The following is a 23,900-nucleotide window of genomic DNA, read 5'->3' on the forward strand; positions in this document are numbered from 1 at the left end:
AAGTACGTTTCAGCAGCATTCACCTGAACGGCCACTTGTCGTCCCTTAGTATAACCACCTTGTACAGCATAATAAACAGTACCATGGGATAAGTCACATCTTAGGGCGGAGACTAAAACATAAGAACCACTTGATACAGTTTAATGAAATAGTACCACAGAAAAATACTACCACTGCTGCTAAAATCTTTTGTTGATAGGTCATTGCAGTCATGGCATCCTACATTGTGGAATGCCCTCCCGGTCACAAAACGTAAATCTGGAACCCTTGAACATTTTAAATCGTATCATTTTAAATTATCTTTTTAAATTAGCTTTTAATGTACAAAATTTTTACTGAAAATTTTAAATGATTTTACTTGTCGTGTTTACACTGTAGTGCGCTTTTGATCATTTTGTGTTAAAAGCGTAATTTGTATGGTCAAACCTTAAAGATAGAATCATCAATTGTAGTGTAGCACGAGAAGTAGCCACAACAACAAAGAACTGAGTACTTGTCAATCAGCTTCCACTTTACCTGGTCACTGGTCACACTTTAGAATTTTGTCAACAGACTGAAAAGTTTCCAAACGAACATGCAACACCTGCCCCAGCCCACCCGGCCTAGAGACAACTCTGTACATAACGTAACAAATTAAATCTGTGAATTCAATGGAAGGCTTTTTTTTCGCCAAAGCTGCCCATGTTGCGGCATGTCAGCATTAGCGAGCTTTAAGTCACCACAATGGCAACCCCAACGAAAATGGCTCTCAGAAATACACGTTCACATACAATAATTATCACGCAACAGCCTTCATGCATGTGTGCCCATGTGCCCACGTTGCCTTGCATCGGACTTGACAAAAATGTAAAAGAAATTTGACGCACGTGCAGAGCCGTTGATTTGCTCGTTAAATCTTTTTTTTTTGTTATTGACGTTCTCGTTGTCGACAGCTTCGCGTTTGCGTGAGGTCTCTAATGTACGAATTAACAGGGAGGGGTAGGTGGGGGGGGATAAACGTATACACTGTGACGTAGGCCACAACCATTATATGCTAACTTTGCCTTTTTGTATTCAGAGTAACGCCGCAAGTCTAATCATTGATGCCAGTTCTCTACTAAACAATGACGCTGAAAACTTTGGACCCGTAAAAGTAGAGGAGGATTCCAGAACAATTTATACTGCAGCCTCAAACGTAGTACAAGCCTGTAAAGTAACTTCCCTCCCTTTCGTCGAAGAAGGTAATTTGATGTGAGCTTGTAACTTTTCGGGTGTATCAGTACAGAAATTCGTGGTCGAAAAAGTGTATTCAGTTGTACTTGGAGTTTCAATCCCCCTTTGGCCTTCTATTTTAGGGTGGGGACGTAGTCCCCGGTGTGGTGGTCTATCTCTATCTTCCCTCTCATCTGTCTTTAACATTCATGCGTGGGTTGGGTGTGTGAGTGAGATCAGAACATGGACTGATAGCGGCTGCCAGTGGCGCCTTTACATGCTGACGTCCGATCTCATCCCACAGAAGAATTATAACCCACCATGAGACTATGTGGTATGTGCCGTATATAAATAAATTACCCCTACCAGATTACACGAGTTCTAAGACATTGACAGCATTGCAGACGCGATGTTTTACAAGCACCACGTGATTCTGTGTGTTTTCACCCCAACTGTGTTAACTTTTTGTCGGCGTAAAAACAACACTTGTCTCCCAGTAAAAGGTTTAATCAGAAAATCGTTAATTACAAATAACTTCCATTTTACTGGTCCCAATATATCAATAAAAAGTGATCGATGTACGTCTGCCTCCACCGCCTAGTGGGTAGGTCTTTACACTAAAAGGACGGGCGAGTGATCGTCTTACGTGTACCTTTAAGGGGGGTTAAAATACGTAGATATGTAGCATGTTGATGTTCGAAAGACATCCACTATATTATTGTGGTATGTTTTTGGTTTTTACGCTGGAAAAAGTATGACAGAGGCTACGAATGGTCTTTTACAACTGGCGGATCTGTGACCATCAGATTTCGTACCAAATTGAAGTCTAAAAATCCAGGTTTTCAGAAGGAACGAAAACCGGACTGTTACGAGATAAGTATAGGATTCAAAGGACGTAACTGAACAACAAACTTTATGCATCTGCATTGTCGAGTCAGGGAATCAAACCCGAGCCACACCGCTGGCTCCCCGCTCCCTTCAACAGGATTTTTTTCTTTCTTTCTTTATGATTGATTATTGATCTCAAATGACCTAGCACAAATGTATCTTATTTTATCTTTTTTCAGCTTTTAATAACAGCATCCCCACCAACGCGCCTCCGTCACGTGACTGGGAGCGTCGTAACAACTTCTTAAAAAGAGAACAGGTATTCTTCTAAGTTTAGGGCGCATGCGTTGTCATTTTTACTACGTGACTGGGAGAGTAAACCCCACAGAAAAGACCTCAGTTTTTAACAAAATTAATAAATAAACACATTTAAATTTATTGCGCTGCCTACATGCGACTTTTAAGATGTTGCGCAAATTTAAAGTAAATTTTCAAACAAGGGTTTGAAAGCAGAATAGGAACGATTATCGCAATACGAGTGCAATAAGCGTTTTTGTTCAAGATGTACAGATGACTCTAAGAATATTCAAAACTTTATATACATACGGTTGAGAGCTGTAAAATGTACTATTTTCTTAAAACCACACTGTTATTTGAACCATCGATTGCCTTCCATCGTGACCATGTTTCGAGTAAGACGCCCAAATTTGTTAAAAAGCATAAACATATTGTTCATAGAACATTTTAAGTTTTCCAGTTAGCGAACTTGGGTATTTGAATAATTTGATCGGTTGTTACCAAGTTAGGTCATGTCGTTTTTCCTGACGTGACCACGCGTGACTACTACTACCATAGCCGCTAAGCCAATGAAATCCCTGGAATTGCATTATACAATGTAGTTTTAATAAATGTATTTAACAGTTATTCCACTAGCGCGCGTTGGATATGAGATGATAGATAGCCAACGAGGCGTGCAGCGCCGAGTTAGCTATAATCATCAAACACGAGGAAGGTGTTTGGAAATAGGAGGAAACACTCTTTCGAGTGTTTGATATAGCTTCTCAAACTATTGATAATTCTTGGAGAAATTCGAAGCAAAAATTCACAAAATTTTATGATAATTAAGATCACATTTCCAAACCCCCTTTACGGTAGTGATTTGCTTTGTTTTCTCTTCATGAATTATTAATGAGTTTGAGAAATATTAACTTTCATATCCAACAAGCGCGTGTGGAATAGTTGTTTTTTTAAAAACAAGTCAGAAATATCGCTAGATCTTCCTGATTTCGCTTTGCAAGAACAACCAGAAGATAATTTAATAATTGTTTCACTTGGACATATAATGGCTCATATACCATACCTGCTGAACCAATCAAACCGCTGAAATAACATTAAACCATGATGAAGATTTTAATAAATATATATATATAGTGATATGAAGTTACCGGAAAGCTAAGGAATGCTAATATTATTATTAAGAGTAATATGTTTCATGTCTACTTCTAGGATGCTCAAGAGTCAAATAAAGTGGTAGATACAATCATATTTACAGCAATTGAAACAGTCAGCAAAGCAATTCAAAGCAAAAGGGTGGTTGGAGAAGGAGAAACCAAGGTCGTGACTCCTGCGTTCTTGATGAAAGTGAAACGCTCTAGCATAACCAGCATAAACACTACAGTTGTGGAAGGTTCTAATGTTCGTGTTGAAATACCGGATCTATCGACTACCCTTAAAGGATACGGCAATGAGTCTGTCGACATTCAGGTTTATAACGTTTTGTTGATGTATAACTCGCTCTTTGATTGATCTGCTGGCGTGCCATTTTTTGTCGGTGTCTATAGCATCCCGTTCAGGGAAGTGTGGTAAAAGAGTAGGTGGAGTAGTAAGAGTAGAGTGGAGAGAGTAGGAGAGTAGTAAGAGTTGGAAGATGAGGGAGAATTGGGGAAGTAGGGAGAATTGGGGGAGTAGGGAAAGTTGGGGGAGTAGAGAGAGTAGGGAGACTTGGAGGAGTAGAGAGACTTGGGGGAGTAGGGAGAGAAGGGAAAGTTGGAGGAGTAGGGACACTTAGGGTGGTAGGGAGAGTTGGGGAGTAGAGACAGAAAAGAAAGTTGGGGGAGTAGGGAGACTTGGGAGAGTTGGGGGAGTAGGGAAACTTGGGAAAGTAGGGAGAGTTGGGGGAGTATGGAGACTTAGGAGAGTAGGGAGAGTTAGGAGAGTCGTGGGAGTAGGGAGACTTGGGGGAGTAGGGAGAGTTAGGAGAGTCGTGGGAGTAGGGAGAGTTAGGAGAGTCGTGGGAGTAGGGAGACTTGGGGGAGTAGGGAGAGTTAGGAGAGTCGTGGGAGTAGGGAGACTTGGGGGAGTAGGGAGAGTTAGGAGAGTCGTGGGAGTAGGGAGACTTGGGGGAGTAGGGAGAGTTGGGAGAGTCGTGGGAGTAGGGAGACTTGGGGGAGTAGGGAGAAAGGGGAGGCTTGATGAGTAGAGAGAGAAGAGAGAGTTGGGGAGTAGGGAGACTTAGGAAAGTAGGGGGAGGAGGGAGACTTGGGGGAGTAGGGGGAGTAGGGAGACTTGGGGGAGTAGGGGGAGAAGAGAGACTTGGGGGAGTATAATTTCGTATAATTTCTTTATGTATCTTTGTGTTTAGTACATATCAATGAACAACGCGTTTCTTGCGGATCCAAAATGGTCCCCACACATAAACAAGGAGATACAAGGATTCTCAATCAGAAAGAACAACAAAGAGGTCAGACTTCGAAACCTCGAAAAGGACCTTGAAATATACATTCCCGTTGATTCATCCCACGTATCTGAACGTCACAGTATGTATTTCACGCCTCACACCATTAAAAGGCATCGTTTTCAGATGACTACAGACATGCCCTGCAAGACAATATTACTTGGAGTGGAACCTGAAAATGGCGAAGCATTAAAAGTTAATTTTAGTATCAGGTTTGACGCGAGCTCTTCTACCTATAAGCTGAGGTTCCCAGTACCGCTTAATGAAAATGAGATACCAGTTCCATTTCGTAAGGCCGACAATTACTCGTACGTGTTTCGTGAACTCCCCTCAAGACCCACTTACTTCGATTTATACGTCACGATAGACGAACCAGCTGCGAGCCAAGAGGGGTCTGGGAACACTTCACATGCTGTGAATTATACCGTGACGTTATATTGTGTGGAGTGTAGGTACTGGGACAGGAACATGTATGAATGGCGTAAAACAGGCTGCAAGGTGAGGAAATGATTTAACTTAATTAAATTATGAACTAAGTGTTTTATAAATGACTGTCGTAATTCCAGAATTAGTGAGCGTATTCCCTTGCAATCGGGGGGTAAAACGCTAACCAGATTCAAATGAAAACACTCATAAAACGATTACTAGATACGAATGTATTATGGTTACAGGCAGGTGGCATCTCTTTAGCACCTCTAATTGCGTTGGGCCTGTATATCAAGCAGCTCTATTATTCAGGGCTAAGGTGCAATGTGTTTGTTGTTTCAACCAAACTTATGAGTCGTTCTGCTGAGCTGCGAAGTTAGGAAAACATACAAGCACTGAAAAATGCACAAATTATACCAAACACGTGAAATACATGCAACTGGGCCAAAGGGCGCGAAAAATTACGAAACGTTTTAAATGAAACACTCAAACTCCAGCTAAAAGCATGACATCACTAGTTGTCAAGCGTGGGAACTGATCACGTGAGGCACGACATGAGTACACCCCTATGTAGCAGACCTGTTGAGGCCTGGACGGTCGACAGGATTTTCACGAAAACTCTACCTGCAGATGAACGCCCACCAGGCTGTTTCAATTTTCGAGCAGGGAGAATGATATGAAAAGTAACTTGTTTGAATATGTGTATTCGTTCTGTTTGTCACGAGTAACATGCTATATCTATAACAACATCAACTGCACATTTTAATGTCTAGAAAACGCGTAATATTCAACATATAAACTTTCATACACCCCGTTTTGGGCCACTTTTAAGGTTTCGAGCCTATCATTTGAGATTGCGCACTAGAAAAGGCGTGAGTTAATTTTTTCTTTTGAGCTGTCTTCTAGGGTATCTGAGGGCATGCTCCGTTATTATTTTTATTGGCTCGGGAATCCCCTTTTCTGCTTCTAGCAAGTGGGAAGTCAACGTCAACGTCAAGCACACAACGTTATTCCACAGAATCCTCGTTTATGCAGAGCGCTAAAATTCGAGTTCATTTCAAGTTACACTAGTCTTGCAAAGGGAGAGAAAGAAAGAACGGGATATGTATGTGGAATTCTATGGGCACCAGGAAGGAATAAAATCGACCAGGGATATTTTTGAATCCACCAGTTCCCAGGGAGGATAGAGTTTCACAAGGGAAACTGACAAAAAAACCCATCAGCTCGGGTTGCATCAGGTCTGTTACAGAGCCACCGTGCATGATTGGATTCGGTTGCGGACAACCAATTAACATCAGTGCAAACTTTTCCATACATTCTTTTCTTGTAGGAGACTTGAACTCAAATTATTTTTCTTCTTCAGGTTGGTGACAACATCACAAGGGAATTCACCCAGTGCGATTGTGATCACGCCACGTTTTTTGGCTCCCTTAATGTGAAGCCTAACCCCATCGATCCTCCGACATTTGCAAAGTTGAAAGAGGGATACGCCATGCTGATATTCGTGTGCGTCATCTTCTTGTTGTACTTCATCGCACTTCTTTGGGCAAGAAGAGCAGACAGGGCTGACATCATCAAGGTAGCAGAGTTAGGCTATTTAACAATTCTCAAAAAGCCAGCGGCGAAGCTATTTGCCCAAATTGACTTTAAATTCCCGTATATTACACGAATTACTTAGTTCCTGTAAAACTTTCTGTCAGGCCTTCTCGTTTGTCTTTTTCTGAAGTTAAGGAAATGGCTTTCAATCTCAAAATTAAAATAAAATTAAATTGTTTAACTGAACAGAGGAGGTTTCAAGGACTTCTGAAACAGGGGGGGGGGGGGGGGGGGGGCGCCATGGAGACCACAGCCAAGTCGGATGGGGGAATGCAACCTTCTGAAACTTAAAGCATCTGGATTGACTGGAATACCATTTCCCGCATTGAAAACTAAAGTTCTTGCTATAAAGAATAATGATGAAAGTAATGAAAACAATAAAAGTTCTGATTTAATTTAATTGCTAAAAAAGACAAAAGCCAAAGAATATGCTGTTTATGTGAGGCCTGCTAACCCACCCTGTGTTTTCCTTTATCCTCAGGTTGGTGTTTGCCCATTGCGGGACAATGACCCGGCAGACCCGTACCGTTACGAGATAACCCTGTGGACGGGCATGCGCCGTAACGCCGGCACCAAGTCTAAAGTCAGTATTATCGTGTACGGTGACGAGCACGACAGCGAGGCCCGAGCACTAGAGGATCGTGACAGGAGTCCGTTTCAGCGCGGAAGTCAGGATTCGTTTCTTTTGACCACACCCTTTGATATGGGTACTATTCAGTATATCCGTATTTGGCACGATAACACCGGTGGGTCGTGGTTTTTGAGTAGGATTATGGTGATAGATCTGCAGACTGACGAAAGATACTACTTTATCTGCAATCGATGGCTGGCTGTGGATGAAGAAGACGGCCAGGTCAGTGAATGCAGCTGTAACAGTATACTCCATGTCTATGTTTTAGTCAGGATGTCGGCTGCAGTAGCTGGTTTTACGTAAAATACAGGCATACACAAGAGAAGAGCGTCGACTATCAATCATGCACTGTTTTAAACCAGTTGCAATGCTTCTAACAATTCTCTCGTACAACTCTCAACATGATGTTGAAAGAATCTGTGATACATGCTAGGCGAGCCTCTATAAACCTTAGAGAGTTCAAAAAGTCTACAATTCTACCAAAGACAAGCTTTCTATTTGATTCTGATGATGACGTCGTCTTCTTTCATAAATGGTTTGTTGATGTTTCTTGCAGGTTGAACGTCTTGTACCGTTGGCCAGCAAAGAGGAGCTCACGGAATTCGGTCATCTGTTCGTCGCTAGGACACGCCGTAATCTGAGCGACAGTCATTTGTGGTTCTCAGTCCTTGCTCGGCCCCCCAACAGTCGATTCACGCGAGTGCAGCGGTTGTCATGTTGTTTGTGCCTGTTACTTATGTCGTTGATGGCCAGCGGTATGTACTATGACAGGCAGAACGATCCTGCTGACCTGCAGCATGTGGGCACATTTGTTTTCACATGGCAACAGGTAAGATGCTAAATACACTTTTGTTAACTGATCTTAAAAGGGTCTGATCTCACCCATTAGTTAAAAGTCAAAATCGCGATATGTTATACGTTCTTCAGTCACGACAGAGATTAAGCACCACTTTTACGGCAAACGGCAAGCGTGAAATTCGCATTTATGTTTTCTTGAAAAAATGAGTACATAGATGAAAAAAGTACAAGATAATTCTGGCCTTTGATGCTAACGCAAAGCTACTCAATTTTTCTGAGAAACTGAAAAAAAAAACAGCGAGTGGTAAATGTTGTGTAAACATGGTCAAGTGATCATTTCTGCCGTTTGCCGTTTGCCACAAACGTAGTGCTTAATCTCTCTATTAATGTTTGCTTATTTATTTACCTACTCACTGGCTGACTGACTCACTCACTCCTTTATTGTAACTAGACCAATACCTCTCTTTGGAGAGTAAGGCGCAATCAAGATAAAATGTGACTGTTACTCACTCAGTTACACACTTGGCCGGTGCCCACAGACCATAACATACCGAATGCAAGCCTCGAGCTTCTGTTAGTTTCCGGAAAAATGTCTTTCAGTGGGTTGAGTTGGAGACTCCTTATTATTAGAAAGTATTACAAATCATAGGCAAGGCGGTTTTTTGTTTGTTTGTTTGTTTGTTTTTTGCTTTACGATTGAAAACAATTAGGAAGATGGCATACCACAAATCTGTCTTTCGACTAAGACCAGTGTGGAACTGCTTATAGTCACTAGTTTTACTGGTCAAACAGTATCCAGAATGAACTAAATAGGCACCATTAGATTTGAGTACGAGAACCAGACAGAGTTCGAGTACGACTTTTAAATTTCAAAACGTCTCAAAAACTCTCGCTGCTTCCCGTTGTTTACCAGCAGATAAAGAGACTCTAGAAACAAGACTAATGTGACAAGTGATTGTCTAAGACAAGCGAACTAGACTCGTACTCAAGTCTAAGGGTCCCTAATATGACGTAGATCGCAAGGAATTTTCTTGTAGTAGGGGTGATAACAAACATCCGATCGCAGAGCGGAAGATCGGGGACTCAAGACCTTATCATCCCATTCTTGTAGCAATGTTACGTGCAGTCAACGTATTTTTTCTTGTTTCATTGTTAATTCCGCAGGTACTGATAGGCATAATTTCTAGCCTTATCGTCTTTCCAATCAACCTCATTGTGGTGCAAATCTTTCGTAACTGTCGCCCAAAGCCTAAAGTAAAACCCAAGAAACCGCCACCGCAGCCACCAACCCTGTCCTTCACAAAAGAGAACCTAGAGAACTACAATCATCTTAAAGATTCGTCCGATGAATCTACCAAAGGTTCAAACAACAGTTTGGATTCCTCGCGGGAAAGGAACAACAGGACGCGGCTGTCAATCAATGATGTGCATACCGACGTGGATCGCGCAAGCTTTACTGACAGTCCACTGCTTATCGATCGCAGGCTTAGCACAACGTACGAGATAGGTAGGTATCTAATACTGTGTTCCTACTGACGAACCTTAAGGGTTAAGATCGTGCACACGAGCTACTGGATTGAATATGAAAATCAATTCCAAATTTTAAATTTGCAGACCTCGAAAACTAAGCAAACCCTCTTTGCTTTGTTAAGTCATTTTGCAAAAAAACCTGTTGAGTAAGTTATTATTCTCGAAGCCTGGATTTTCTATTATTCTTTAGTCTTTAGTGTCTTTAGTTTCTGCTTGCGCCGTGCGTATAAACCAACCTTGAATGAACACTGTTTAAGAAGGGTTTAAAAATATCATTGCTAGCCAGATAAAAAAAAGGTTAATGTATCATTAATTCTTTATTTTGTGTTGTTTCAAAAAAGTAATAACACTACTTTCTCTTGCAGCTCCTACATCTCGTTTCCGACGCTTTATATTGTTTTTCAAAAGGAAGAATACGTTGCCGTATTACTTCGTGTACGTGGCCTGGGCTCTAGTGTTTATTTTGTCCACTGGCTCTGCCACGGTCGTGGTGCTTTATGGGATGCAGTTCAAAAACGTCAAGTCTCTTCAATGGCTGGTTTCCTCATGTGTTTCGTTAGTGCAGGACGTCCTTATCACCCAGCCTCTTAAGGTACTAGTTATTATTGAACTTAGGCGACGGCACTCTGTCTGGCTAGGAGAAACAATCACTCTGCACGCGCGTTATACAATTTACAACTAGAAATTAGCAAAGGTTCGATGATCTCGATCCCAGGCTCTCTCGCCTTTTCCAAGTTTCCATGTTTCATTCTTTTTTTTAACTTGAACACCGCCCGTTCCTACCACTTTATAATTAATTCTTGGACAGTTCACCCTCTTTGCACGCGCGCAAGTTGAACGAGCTGGAATAATCGTAACGTAGCTCGAATAACGTCAATTTATATTGTCAAGTAAAGTTTTCGTTAGCGTTGCCGTCGCGGTTGCTTAAGATCCCAATTAACCGGGTAAATCTTGCCGGAGAAGGACGATCAGCTTCGAGTTATGCACTATTATTCTATCGGAAAAGGGTGGGGCGGGGGGGGGGGGGGGGAGGAAGGGAGATAGGTGCATGTTGAAAATAAGAGGGGTGGATTATAGGGGGTGAAATATTGAATGTAATAAGGAATAGGGGAAACGAAGAAGGTTGTTCAATAACAGAGGTGAGGGAATGGCAGAAAGAGGAAAAAAAGGACGAGAGAAAAGGGGGATGGAGGTCAAGGACGCAGGTTGAGAGATACGGGGAAATGCGGAATATAACAACGGATAGGAGAGACCAAGAGGATCTGAGCGGAAAGTGGAGATGAAAGATAGAGGGCAATACAAGGAAATGAAGAAGATAATAACGGATAGGGTATTCATTTTGGGGACAGAGGAAGGAGGTGGAAAGCAGTGGGTATATGCGGTATTCAAAGGAATCAAAGGAGCCTTGGCTTAAGCTGAGAGGAAGAATAATCTTGTCAGCTTCCGGCATCAATTTTGCTTGCGATATTTGTTTTGAAACGTAACATGAAAATTTTGACCTTTTGTTATGCTCTAGGTACTCGGTTTGGCAGTGTTCTTTGCCCTCGTCGTCAAGAAACCCGACAAGGGCGAGTTCGAAATCACAGAGGAGACTCTTAAACTTGCCGACGACGAAGAATTTCTTCAGCAATCTGGCTTAAACCAAGACGGACAGGGAAGCAAGAAAACGAAACTTTTGCCGCCCGATCAGGCAAAGCTAATCGCCATGAGAGCAGCGAGGATGAAGGAACTTAAGATGTATTCCGTGATTCGTGAGCTCGTGACATACTATGTGTTCCTTGCGTTACTTCTAACGATAGCGTACACTCACCGCGATCCTACAGCGTATCTTCAAACCAGAAACTTAGTGAACACGATGGGAGAAAACTTTACCAAGGTGAGCTATTAGTCTGGGCCTTAAATACAACGAAGATTCAGCTCAAATCTCGGGAAAAATAAATAAGTGTTTTCTCGAGAAGACCAGATTATTATCCTTGAGAGGAAATGTTGGTTTAGGGAGGTTGGATAGCTATGGACGGACGAAACAACGCTTTCTAAAAACGCAGACATCACAGGCAATATGCGCATGGTCCACCTGGTACTTACCGTTTCCGGGGGACCAATTTCAAATTTATCCGGATAAGTGCAGATGGCTAAATGACACGAAAACGATAGCGGCAATACAAATGATTTGATGCCATTTAGGAGTGAAAATGCCATCCAAATTGATCGGTATTAGTATGGACGGGTCCTTAATATCATTGTTTTCCAATTGCAATAATTCAATAATAATTAAAGGGGCAGTATCACCTATTTAGTGCTGCTTTGAATGGCGACACAACACGGCTTCAATCTATGGAATCCTTAAAATAATGGTTCAGTTTTGCTAAGTTTGTTAACAACAACCATAGCAGTGTACAGAAACTAGTATTAGTTATGTTTGCCTGGGGCTGCTTAGGATGGAAGTGTATTGTAACTTGAAAAAATTCGCCAATTTTTTCAAGTTCTTCTGTGTAGTTTAGAGAAGTCGGTAAAAATTAATTATAGTTAGTTGTTCCATAAAGAAATCCCTTACTAAAGTTTCCCGGTGCTCTAAGAACAATTTCGTGTTAGCAAAAAGGTTTTTCGTCAAACGTTCGAGCAGTTTTGACCAAAACACGCTGTACCTGCAGCAAAATTGCCGTAACAGTGCCCCTTTAATTGTCTTGTCGACTCACGCTAGTGTAGCTTGGGTGTTGATTGCGTTGTTTGGACGGCTATATCGCTGGTCTTCATCAGGCGATGGTGTCAACTGGCTGTGTATCAATATCAGTAGCACCATGGTTGATGGTGATTGATGCAGAAAAAGAAAAATTTATATGCTGTTTTCTGTTTTTCCGTATGGTTTTGGGCCTTGACGAATAATTGGACAAGCTGACACAGATCGATTTGCTCGGCTTTTTTAAGGTGAAAATTCAAGTCAGAGAAATCTCACGAATGAAATTCTAATCTCCGAATTTCAAGGGTACTTTTAGGTTTTACAAACTGATACTCACCGAAAATAACCGTGACTGTTCGCTCATGCAAAATTCTGACTCGTAATCTGATTGTTGGAATTAAATGTTGTGTAGCTAAGGGCATATTTGTGTCTTGTTCCCTGAACAGATAACAAATCAAAAAGAGTTCTGGAACTGGTCTCGTCATGAACTGTTAGATGGTCTGTTCCCTACAAAATGGTACAACGGCAACCCAAGAAAAAGAGACGGCTTCATGGCAGATGGCTCCAGCCAGATGGTGGGAGGGGCGAGGATGAGGCTCATCAGGATTAAGAGTGGTAAGTTTTTACAACTAGACAACGCAATATTGAACACTGTTGTATTAAAGAGATGTTTAGCCCTGGGTTTCATTAGCGGCGCAGACACAATGCGAGCATAACTGAGCACAGCGCAAAACCCATCTTGTGAAAACCAAAACAACCCCAAAGTCTCTAAACAATTAAAAAAATTAAAAATTAAGGGTTTGAGAGCATGAAGCTTAAGAAACGTTTTGGCCAAATCTGGCCAATGGCTTTCTCAGCATGGTCTCTCATATGTTCCACTTCAACGGCGCTTTTGTTTGAGAGTAAGTTAAAATTGGGCTTTAAACTTAAGAGCCACTCGTGCGGCATACGGCGAACTACGACAATGAAAGAAAATATCGCTATCCAAATCCGATCTCAGTTATTCCTTCAATGACCGCGGCTGATTGATGACATTCGGTGATCTTGCAGATTCGTGCAGAGTTCCAACCCAAGTGTACGGCATCACCAGAGAGTGTTTCGAGGAATACTTCATTAACAAGGACGACAAGAACGATTACATTGAGGGATGGCGGAACGTTACTACATATCACACCAGGATAACATGGGACGACATGATGTGGCGATACCAGAACGGATCCCAGCTAGATGGATACCCCTTCTGGGCCCAGCTTGCCACATACAGTGGGGGAGGGTATGTGATTCAAATCTTGTGTCTGTCATTATCATGTTTTAACCTTTTGTTTTTAGACGTTCTCGTTGCCGCCGTCGCCGTCACGTTTTCGTAATAGCGAGTTTACGCAACAGGACGGCTGATGTGGTGGGACGGCAAATTGTGCTTGTGTGACCAACGTGACGGCCAAGTTTTCATGACGCTAGATTGCGACATTCCTACCACTCGTGGTTTTCACGTTGTCACAGATGAGATAACACCAGTTTAAGTCGTAAATCGCTTAAAAATGTGAAGGTACTAAGCTGTCATGTTGGTCACACAACGGTACTTCACCGTCCCCTTCCCTCAGCTGTCCTGTTACGTAAGCTCACTAATGTCGGTGTCCTCGACAGTTGTCACCAATCCGATTGGTTTCCTAGTCAAGGCTCATGACGTGATTTGCCTTACTACCTTATTACTAAAGTCCTAATTTCTAAAAGAACTTGGAAAATTACGCTTTTTTCATTTATTTTCCTTTTGTCGGTGTCTGATATAGCATTCAGCAATCTCGTCGAAATAAGCACATACCAACGCAGCGCTGAATTTACAAATTCTAAGAAAAGAAATGACTTTTCAATAGATCATCGTAGGCAAACCTTTAATGGAAGCAGTTTCTGAGAAACCTTAGCTCTATGCTTAGTTTTTTAAATTAAACCTTCTCCATCTTTGAGGGAGGACCCCGGATATAAGCTATTTCGGTATGTGTGTCGCCAAAGGGTATGGTTTTTGAGCCATTTTGGTCTGAAGTAGGGCACAGAATTTAACCATTTTGGTTTGAACTTCCGAAAATGGGTATGGAGTACGGAAACTACAGTAGGTCTGAAGTAGAGTATGAATTTTAGAGGCCAGGTCTGAAAAAAGGTACCGGAAAATTCCATATTTTGATCTGAAATAGGGTGACGTCAGGGTTTAGAGGACCGAGCCGCATACTTCCACCAAAAATTCTGAGTCCTCCCCCCCCCCCCCCCCCCTCCCCCCTACCCCGGGCTTACATGCAAGACGTTTTGAACAAGATCTGCCTTGGAAAAGGACATGCCAAAAACGTGTCAACACTTTGCTCCTATGAATGACCCCAAAAAAACTTCCAAAATAAAGGAAACGTTGGTGCAGAGGATGAGCATAAAAGGTCGTTTGAGTCCTCGTAAGGTAATTTCCTCGACAGGTATTAGGAGCTGAAATGGTTAAATCATTTCTACTTCGCCAATAAATTTTCACTTACAACAATTGCTTTTTTTCCCAGATATGTAATCGTTCTGGAACCAGGAATGGACAACCGCAACCGACTCAAAAACCTTGAGCAAAACCTCTGGATTGAACGTCACACTCGCGCCGTGTTGACCGAGTTCACCATCTACAACGCGCAGACCAACTTATTCTGTGTGGTCACGCTTGTAGCAGAGTTTCCTGCCATTGGCGCCGTTATTCCACACGCTAGCATCATGACAACACGCCTTTACGACTTCACAGATTCCTATATGTTCTTCGTGCTCACAATCAATGTCGTGTTCGTGTCGTTCATCCTGTTTTTCACGTATCGTGAGATCAAGAACATTTATAAATCCGGTATTCAAGCTTACCTTAAAGAGTTTTGGAACTGCGTGGAATCTGGCATTGTCGTGTTTACCTTCGCAGCCATAGCGTTGTACGTTTACCGCGCGCTCACGGTTCGTAATGTTCTGGACTTGGTCCGCCACGATCCTTTCAATTTCAAGAGCTTTCAGTTCGCCGCCTACTGGGATGAGACTTACACCTTCATCTTGGCTTTCATAGTGCTCCTGGCGAACATTAAACTGAACAAACTACTGCGATTTAACAAGCGCTTCTCGCTTCTTTCGTCCACGCTGAAGTACGCTTACTACCCGCTGTTGATGTTCAGTATTATCTGGGGAATCATCTTCACCGCATTCACTATGGTCGCGGCGCTGGTGTTCGGCCCCAACCTGTCAAGCTACCGTAACATCATGACTTCGCTCACGTCCCTCTTGAGCCTTATGCTGGGCAGGACGGCCTTCTTTGAGATGCGTGACACCAACCGAATCCTTGGCCCTTTGTTCTTCTTCGGTTTTATGTTCATGATGTCGTTCGTCCTCATCAACATGTTCTTGTCGATCGTGGTGGATTCCTTCCGGGTTGTCAAACACGACAACGACAAACAGTCGAACGAGTACGAGATTGTTGACTTCATCATCGAGCGTTTTAAGCTGTGGTCGGGCATCGGCAAAACTCGGAGGCCGCACAGTCGGAGACGAGTGCTGTGGGACACGGCTGCGTGTCGAGTTAAGGCCATCAACGCTTTCAAGGACAGACCACACTCAGTCACGATCGCGGGCTTGCGTGTTGACACAGTCTCCGAGCTCGAGAACCGACTAGAAAAACTTGTCTGTCGAACTGATGTTTTGTATGACGAACTTTTCCCTGAGAAGCGGAAATTCCGGATTGGAGGAAAACAAATGCCTGTTTCCAAAGGGGATCTCCTTGAGGGACATACGGGATCTAAGTAAGAGGCTGTGAGAAGGTGTTCAAACTATAGGCACAAACCAACGTTCCGAGAGACTTTTTTTAAACTAAAAACAATCTTTTAAGAAAATCTTTCTGTGACAAAGCATCAAGCCACCGTTTGTTTATATTTAATTGCACTGCAAACTTTTCAGCGACAAAAGCCAAAGAGGTTACAAGGTCCTTGGAGCCTTGAAGGTGGCTGGCGCCGGTTTTCAGCAACTTCCGGCTCTTATACTTTTACGGATTAATACTACCACTCTGTAAGTTGATACAATAATGGCATCAAGATATGATCGTTTTTTCGACATAATAGGTTACCATAGCAACAGTTTAACCTGTTAAAAGCGCCCCTAATTTTAGCTTTTACTAGTTATAACTCAAATATTAATATTATTAAAGCAGAGCTCGGTCACCCCGGTTTTCATTATGGAAATGTGATCAGCATGTTCAGATACAACTTTTTGTAAAGTTCGTTGGAAGGGGCCACCTTAAAGCTTAAGTATAAATGCAGGAAACCAGTCTCAGCCACCTTAATTTATACGCAGTTGCCAAGTAAACACTAGGCACCGTCTCTCGTCTACATTACGCATTCAGCCAAACAGCTCAATCTCAGCTAACATTGATACATTCAGCCGGAATTTCTTGAACTCAGCTCTCAGTTAAAGCTTCCAATTTAACAACATTGAACCTTCTCAATGCCCAGAGGATATGCTCATGTAAGATATCAGTTTGTATAAAACAAGTTTGTAACATTTACTTCTTATCAGGAGCTCATAAATGTTTGTTAGACAATAGATTATGTTGTTGCTGATAAAAGAGCATGTTTGTAACTGATTTTTTAAAGTGATTAGCAGATAAAATATATTGACACCTCATAAATTGAGTTCATAAATAATGATGAATAAAGTTAACGTTCTTGAAATTTAACTGAATAAATTTGGAAGAATAAGCATTTGCAGTAGATTTATAGACCTTCGGGGAAACCATGAGGGTCAGTTCAGATTAAAAGACAGTTTAGACGGTGTTTAACAAAACCACGTTCTAAGCCATTTTCAATTTTGCCAACAGTCATATCGGCAAACATTATTGTCTGCTGCTGACGGTAACAAGAAGGCTTGCATCCCAGACTAGAAAACTATTTATCTACTTAAAATAAAACACTTTTAAACATATTTGGTGGCCCACTGATTGCCTTAAGCCGCGGCCTAAGTTAGACTTTGTTTAAATAACTGGCCCTGAAGGTTCAAAATTCACAGTAATTTAAAATTGTTGTCGCTGGCGAGCGTCTGTCTTGGGAGACAGTGGTCTGAACGCCATGGGTTGATTGCTCTTAAAGGAGCTACATGGCGTCTACTGTGGCCGTGCGGCACAAGTCAATACTGTTACTTGGTTTTTCAGCGGCTATCACGAAACTGAGACCTTAGTAATCAGATTTGGACAATAACAACGTTGCGTTTATCGCACGTTTTCTGGAGTGTCCTTGTGCTTCTCGTTGCATTCACGTTAATGCTTCTTCTGTAGAGCAGTTTTCAACTGACTGTCCTGGTGCCAAAACCGAAGTAACTACTTCGGCCAATCACAACAGATGCAAGCAACGCAATGAACCAATCAGAATTCGAAGCAAATACATGAAAGCAGCGGCAAGTGCGGGAAAACGCGTGCGGGCAAGTCACGATTGGTTTTGGTTCTGTTTCTTATTCTCATTACTTTCGACACTTTATAATTGAAAACCACTCTATCTGCAAACCAGCCCTAATGCATGATTAACCTCGGATAACTTCCACAATGTTTCTCCACACACCGTTGTTGTATGGCGTACTTTTCAGCCGTGGAACATCCACTTTTTCTGCGACTTTAGCCAACGTTCTCGAAGAGACATTTTTATTCTTACCAGGCCTGCGTTTGGACGCTTTAATGGCAGTCGCTTCGTTGCGTGACGCGTTCATTCTTGGCAGACCAGCTACCTTGGCGCGGTATTTTCCGGGGAAAAAACGTTTGTAGAATTCGTTCGTGGTCTGATTTGTAAGCACGAGGTAACCGTGAAATAACGAGAATCCCATCATTGCCAAACCAAATAATAAAACCGTGAGGAAGAGAATTGCTAGCAGAGGATAGTGAACCAACAAATACTGCAAAGAAGAGAAGAGGGAAACTTCATGTACGGTAACGAGACGGGTCTTGTTTAACTGAACGAAATCATGTGTAGGACATTTTCATGCACGCAAAAGAAGCAAGAATTAAAGACGGGAATCTTCCGAATTGTCATTTACTCGTGGTACCCAGGCACAAAAGGAGAATTGCGTGTTGTAACTGGGAAGATTTGCTATGAATACTTAAAACCGTAGGAGGCGCTAAAACAAGGTGCACCTTAAGGACCTGCCGTGACATAACATGTACTTTTTCTTGCATGAGACTACAAACAACGAACTCAACTATTTATTTATTTTTTTTTTTTTGTACCCTGAAGAAGACAGTAATGCCAAAACGTCGGGTTTTTTTCACGTTCTAGCGCTTTTAATAATGAAAGAGCTCGTCTCGTACCACCCCAAAGATGAAGTGACACTCACATGGATGCTTGGTCACATGACCCGCACAAGATTCCTAGAGTGTATCAGCTGTAATATAAAAAAAATCCCTCCCCCAAGTCCCAGGACTCCGCAGTTATAATCGCCATTCAATAGGTGGTTTGCATTGCCACCATGTTGGTGTACAAAACAAAAGAAAATTTGGCCACATAGTTTGCATAAAAATGAAAGTTATCTCCCAGAGGAAAAGAATGTCATTGTTCCTGTCCACCAACATGGCCGCCATGACGTCACATGCCAACCATCAGTAGGAGAAAAAGGCGTAAAAATTTTATTTGCAGGCAAATATTTCCCATTTTATCTAAATAGTCTAAATAGAAAAGTCTGTACCTGAGTTAGAATCCTAATGCCCACTGAATGCTCTTTTCCATCATCGCCCACATATTTCATGGTTGATAAACCGTCTGACATCACAATGTAAGCGAACACGACCAGGACCACAAATATTGTGTAGGAACAGAGTAAAGCTGTGCTTGAGATGAATCCCAAAAAGAACTTGTAGTTTTTCTTGCCAATACAGTTGTTTACCCACGAACAGTGATGGTCAAAGCGGCTGACACATACATCGCAAATTGCTGTAAAATATGATCAAAATTAAATTCATGTTGGAAGTGATTTCTTTCCTTTATGTTCAAATAGGAAGCAGTTTGTACAGGCATTTATCTTATGTTATTAAGCTAGAAACCCGTTGCAGATTCTGCGGTATACAAATTTTTCCCGCCGAAAGATCGATTGAAGAGCCTGCGACAGGTCAGAATTTTCATTGAGAAAAAATTAAAACAACTAAAAACATGGAAGAAGAATACCCCAGTTTTGGCCTTAATTGTGAATTCCTGGAACCAGACGCCCAATAGGAAAGTTAATTCAATGAGTGGCATGGGATAAATTAGTTATGCAGTGCCGGGCTTTCTCGTGACTTGATTTTTCCTTAATTGCACACTCGCCTAAGGGCTTGTGTGTATACTAAGAAAAATTAACTCACTCATGGGATATTACACGGTATATCGCTCGAAAGCACTCAGCATAAGTAGTATGTACAAACACTACATTTTGAACCTCCCATAAGCAGACACCTCTCTTAAGCGGACAATTGGTCATGTTCTCAGCTACATACAAACACTACAATTTGAACCTCCCATACCCCAATATCTCTCGTGAGCGGACACTTGGTCATGTTCTCAGCTACATACAAACACTACAATTTGAACCTTCCATAGGTGGACACCTCTCGTGAGTGGACACTTGGTCATGTTCTCAGCTACATACAAACACTACATCATGAGCGGCCACTTGGTCATGTTCTCAGCTACATACAAACACTACAATTTGAACCTTCCATAGGCGGACATCTCTCGTGAGCGGGCACTTGGTCATGTTCTCAGCTACATACAAACACTACAATTTGAACCTCCCATACCCCAACATCCCTCGTGAGCGGACACTTGGTCATGTTCTCAGCTACATACAAACACTACAATTTAAACCTTCCATAGGCGGACACCTCTCGTGAGTGGACACTTGGTCATGTTCTCAGCTACATACAAACACTACATCATGAGCGGCCACTTGGTCATGTTCTCAGCTACATACAAACACTACAATTTGAACCTCCCATACCCCAACATCTCTCGTGAGCGGACACTTGGTCATGTTCTCAGCTACATACAAACACTACAATTTGAACCTTCCATAGGGAAGACATCTCTTGTGAGCGGACACTTGGTCATGTTCTCAGCTACATACAAACACTACATTTTGAACCTCCCATAGGCGGACACCTCTCATGAGCGGCGACTTGGTCATGTTCTCTGCTACATACAAACACTACATTTTGAACCTCCCATAGGCGGACACCTCTAATGAGCAGCCACTTGGTCATGTTCTCAGCTACATACAAACACTACAATTTGAACCTTCCATAGGCGGACACCTCTCGTGAGTGGACACTTGGTCATGTTCTCAGCTACATACAAACACTACATAATGAGCGGCCACTTGGTCATGTTCTCAGCTACATACAAACACTACAATTTGAACCTTCCATAGGCGGACATCTCTCGTGAGCGGGCACTTGGTCATGTTCTCAGCTACATACAAACACTACAATTTGAACCTTCCATAGGCGGACACCTCTCGTGAGCAGACACTTGGTCATGTTCTCAGCTACATACAAATACTACATTTTGAACCTCCCATAGGCGGACACCTCTCATGAGCGGCCACTTGGTCATGTTCTCAGCTACATACAAACACTACAATTTGAACCTTCCATAGGCGGACACCTCTCTTAAGGAGACACTTGGTCATGTTCTCAGCTACATACAAACACTACATTTTTAACCTCCCATTAGCGGACACCTCTTGTAAGTGGACACTCAGGCAGGTTCTTAGTCTCTGCCATTCTGTGTGAAGGGCATTGCATGACGAGACATAGAACGGCTGCGAGGTAGACTAGAACATTCTCAGCTACATACAAACACTACATTTTCATCCTCCTATAAGCAGCCACATGTCTTAAGTGGACACCTTGTCACGTTCTCATCTACATACAAACACTGTATTTTTAACCTTCCAAAAGTGGACACATCTCATAAGTAGTCATTTGGTCAGGTTCTCAGCTACATACCAACACTAAATTTTTGAACTCCCAAAAGTGGACACCTCTCGTAAGCAGACGCTTGATCATCATTCTGAGCAACATACAAACACTACATTTTATGTAGTATATGAATTATTTCATATACTTTACATCGTTTCACTCCTCTCACGGGAAAATGGGAACCTACAATTGACCTTGCTCCCAATGTGTGGCTTCATAGCTCAGTTGGTAGAGCATCGCACCGGTAACGCGGAGGTCACGGGTTCGAATCCCGTTGAAGCCTGAATTTTTTTCAGGCTTCCAATTTCCAATTGCATAAATTGGAAAATTCACTGCGATGATCACTTCTCACTTTCATCTATATCCGCAGTTCATATATGAATTATTTCATATACTTTACATCACTACATTTTTAACCTCTCATAAGCGGACACCTCTTGTAAGTGGACACTTGCAGGCTCGTGTTCAACCTAACCTTAACCCTAGTTACTGTATTAAGCTGTAGGGGAGGGGAGGGAGAGGGGAGGCTATGCATTCCTTTGTACCTAAATGGCAATTGAATATTTAACTACTACTTATTAGCATACTTACAACAGTGTTTAGATCTTGCTGGCCTTACAAGCTTGCATGTGTAACATTCTTGTGCTGTGTAATACATGCCATCAGGTTCATAGTCATTCATGTATTGAGGATGAAGTGATGCCGATATGACACCTGGGTCCCTTGTAGAACAAACCCAGAACAGTGCCACATTGATGGCTATCAAAATGTACTCAATGATGCAAAATGCATTGATTTTATCAAAATAGGGTATAACTTTAAATGTGTATATAGCTGTCCCTCCAGTGAGAATGAAACCATACAACAACTGCATACAGGGATTTCTGAAAGGAAACGAAATAAAAATTTAGATAACTTTCTAATCAAAATTATTGCTGATAGGGATATTGTTCAGTCAGTCAGTCAGTACATACCTTGTACTTAAAAGAGGAAATCTGAGTTCTCCAAACAGGAGTCCAACCTAATACCACTAAGCTACAGGCCATAAAAATAGGTTCATGTGACAAGCATCCTGCATTTTAACCAGATTAGACTAGACAGACATTCAAATCCATGGTAGTTACATGAACCAAGTTTAATGGTCTGTGACTCAGTGGTAAAGCATCCAAACTAGTAATCAGAAGGTCATAGGTTTGACTATTGTTGGGAGAACTCGCATAATTTTTCCTTTTCCATGTACGCCTGTGACACTGACTGAACAAACATCTCTAATCTATCATTATTTTATTCACTAGCTTATTTCTGTTTGTTCATGCATTAGCACGGCACATGAGAGGGATTATGTGTGAACTCAGAGTCTAAGTTTACCTGTTTCCCCAGGCACCCACCAATTGTCTAAAATTTTGTGCCAAATCAAAACAATTTGTCTGAATGAAAGTTTGATATGCTGGCTCTCACTACACTGTTGTGTCTCAGTCAACAACTGTTAATGAAACCTACTAGAAACATAATGCTCATGCAGGTAATGTATCAGTCAATTCCAGCAGTGCACATGCCCCCCCCCCCCCCCCCCCCACCTCAATGCTCATGCAGGTAATGCATCAGTCAAATTTCCAGCAGTGTCCATCCCTCCCCCCCCCCCCCCCCCCACGCCACAATGCTCATGCAGGTAATGCATCAGTCAATTCCAGCAGTGCACATCCCCCCCCCTCCCCCCATGGCACTGTCATGGGCATTTTTCCACATTGTCCATCCTGGGGGTCAGCCATTAGTTTACTCTGTGGCATTTGATGGGCTTGTGATTTTCACCTCACAGCATTGTCACTTCCTTTCAATGATAAGTTCATTGGCAAAGACAATAACTTTGTGATAAGCTACATCAATGGGGGACAAAAAAGAGATGGTACATGTAGATCCACAAAACAAACAGCCACTGGAACAATAATATGAAATAAGAAATATCTGAGACCTAGCTTGCTCTGAATTAAGCCTTAATGAGACTTTACCTATTCAAGTCTCTTACCTTGTAAATAGGATGTACTTTGTGGTATTGGCTATTCTGCGTGTTATGGCTACCGGAATGCATTTTTCAAACACAGATCCCGCAAACTGGACTACCTGAAAATTTTAAAGATTCAAGAAGCCAACGATTAAATCTATACGGTATCCATCTAATAACACTAATAAGCTGACAGCTTAACATTGGTCGTGGCTTACTGAAAATAAGTTTCGCCGCAGCAGTCCGATGCAGCCAGTCCGATGATATTCATATTTTCCAGCAATAATAATATATGATATTATTACGAAACAAAGAGTATAAATGAAGGCCATCAATAGAAAATCCATAGTTCTGTATATAAATAATTATCTCCCTAGTTTCCGTCCACTCCCCATAGCACTGCTGTAGTCCCTGTTTGAGGGAATATGTGTCACCATGTTTTTTCATCGCAAAAATTAATTTACATGACGTATCAACTTCTTGAAAGAACAGCTGGCCAGAGCGCTGGCTCATAGT

The 23,900-nt window shown here is 42.1% G+C and overlaps 2 protein-coding genes across 2 annotated transcripts in view; one reads left to right on the forward strand and one right to left on the reverse strand.

Moving 5' to 3' along the window:
• LOC146458370 (polycystin-1-like protein 2) overlaps positions 1–17,150 on the forward strand; it is a 40,461-nt gene extending 23,311 nt beyond the window's left edge. The window contains exons 15-27 of the mRNA XM_085090787.1: positions 1,058–1,220; positions 2,259–2,338; positions 3,526–3,783; positions 4,661–5,251; positions 6,543–6,758; positions 7,257–7,628; positions 7,963–8,235; positions 9,369–9,711; positions 10,100–10,326; positions 11,251–11,610; positions 12,858–13,026; positions 13,462–13,684; positions 14,943–17,150. Of these exons, the coding sequence (XP_084946913.1) occupies positions 1,058–1,220; positions 2,259–2,338; positions 3,526–3,783; positions 4,661–5,251; positions 6,543–6,758; positions 7,257–7,628; positions 7,963–8,235; positions 9,369–9,711; positions 10,100–10,326; positions 11,251–11,610; positions 12,858–13,026; positions 13,462–13,684; positions 14,943–16,203 (4,536 nt within the window). The 3' untranslated portion in view covers positions 16,204–17,150. The remainder of the gene's footprint in view (positions 1–1,057; positions 1,221–2,258; positions 2,339–3,525; positions 3,784–4,660; positions 5,252–6,542; positions 6,759–7,256; positions 7,629–7,962; positions 8,236–9,368; positions 9,712–10,099; positions 10,327–11,250; positions 11,611–12,857; positions 13,027–13,461; positions 13,685–14,942) is intronic.
• Positions 17,151–17,481: 331 nt separating this feature from the next.
• Positions 17,482–23,807, reverse strand: LOC146458371 (palmitoyltransferase ZDHHC4-like). The gene is made up of 5 exons (XM_085090790.1): positions 23,603–23,807; positions 23,409–23,503; positions 21,977–22,269; positions 19,117–19,361; positions 17,482–18,330 (listed from the first exon to the last, which is right to left on the reverse strand). Exons 1-5 carry the CDS (start codon positions 23,729–23,731, stop codon positions 17,965–17,967), a joined length of 1,128 nt encoding a protein of 375 aa, XP_084946916.1. The 5' UTR covers positions 23,732–23,807; the 3' UTR covers positions 17,482–17,964.
• Between the last annotated feature and the right edge of the window lie 93 nt (positions 23,808–23,900).

The sequence above is a fragment of the Pavona decussata genome, unplaced genomic scaffold (assembly GCF_977016875.1).
Source record: "Pavona decussata unplaced genomic scaffold, jaPavDecu1.1 SCAFFOLD_233, whole genome shotgun sequence".
Taxonomy (NCBI): domain Eukaryota; kingdom Metazoa; phylum Cnidaria; class Anthozoa; order Scleractinia; family Agariciidae; genus Pavona; species Pavona decussata.

What these genes read in the sequence shown, in the direction of transcription:
- LOC146458371 (XM_085090790.1), bottom strand. Translation starts at nt 23,731, where the DNA reads ATGGATTTTCTATTGATGGCCTTCATTTATACTCTTTGTTTCGTAATA. An exon ending in TGCGGCGAAACTTATTTTCA is followed by an intron (nt 23,504 to 23,602) that starts GTAAGCCACGAC and finishes TAAAATTTTCAG; the next exon opens with GTAGTCCAGTTTGCGGGATC. An exon ending in AGCAAGATCTAAACACTGTT is followed by an intron (nt 19,362 to 21,976) that starts GTAAGTATGCTA and finishes CATATTTTACAG; the next exon opens with CAATTTGCGATGTATGTGTC.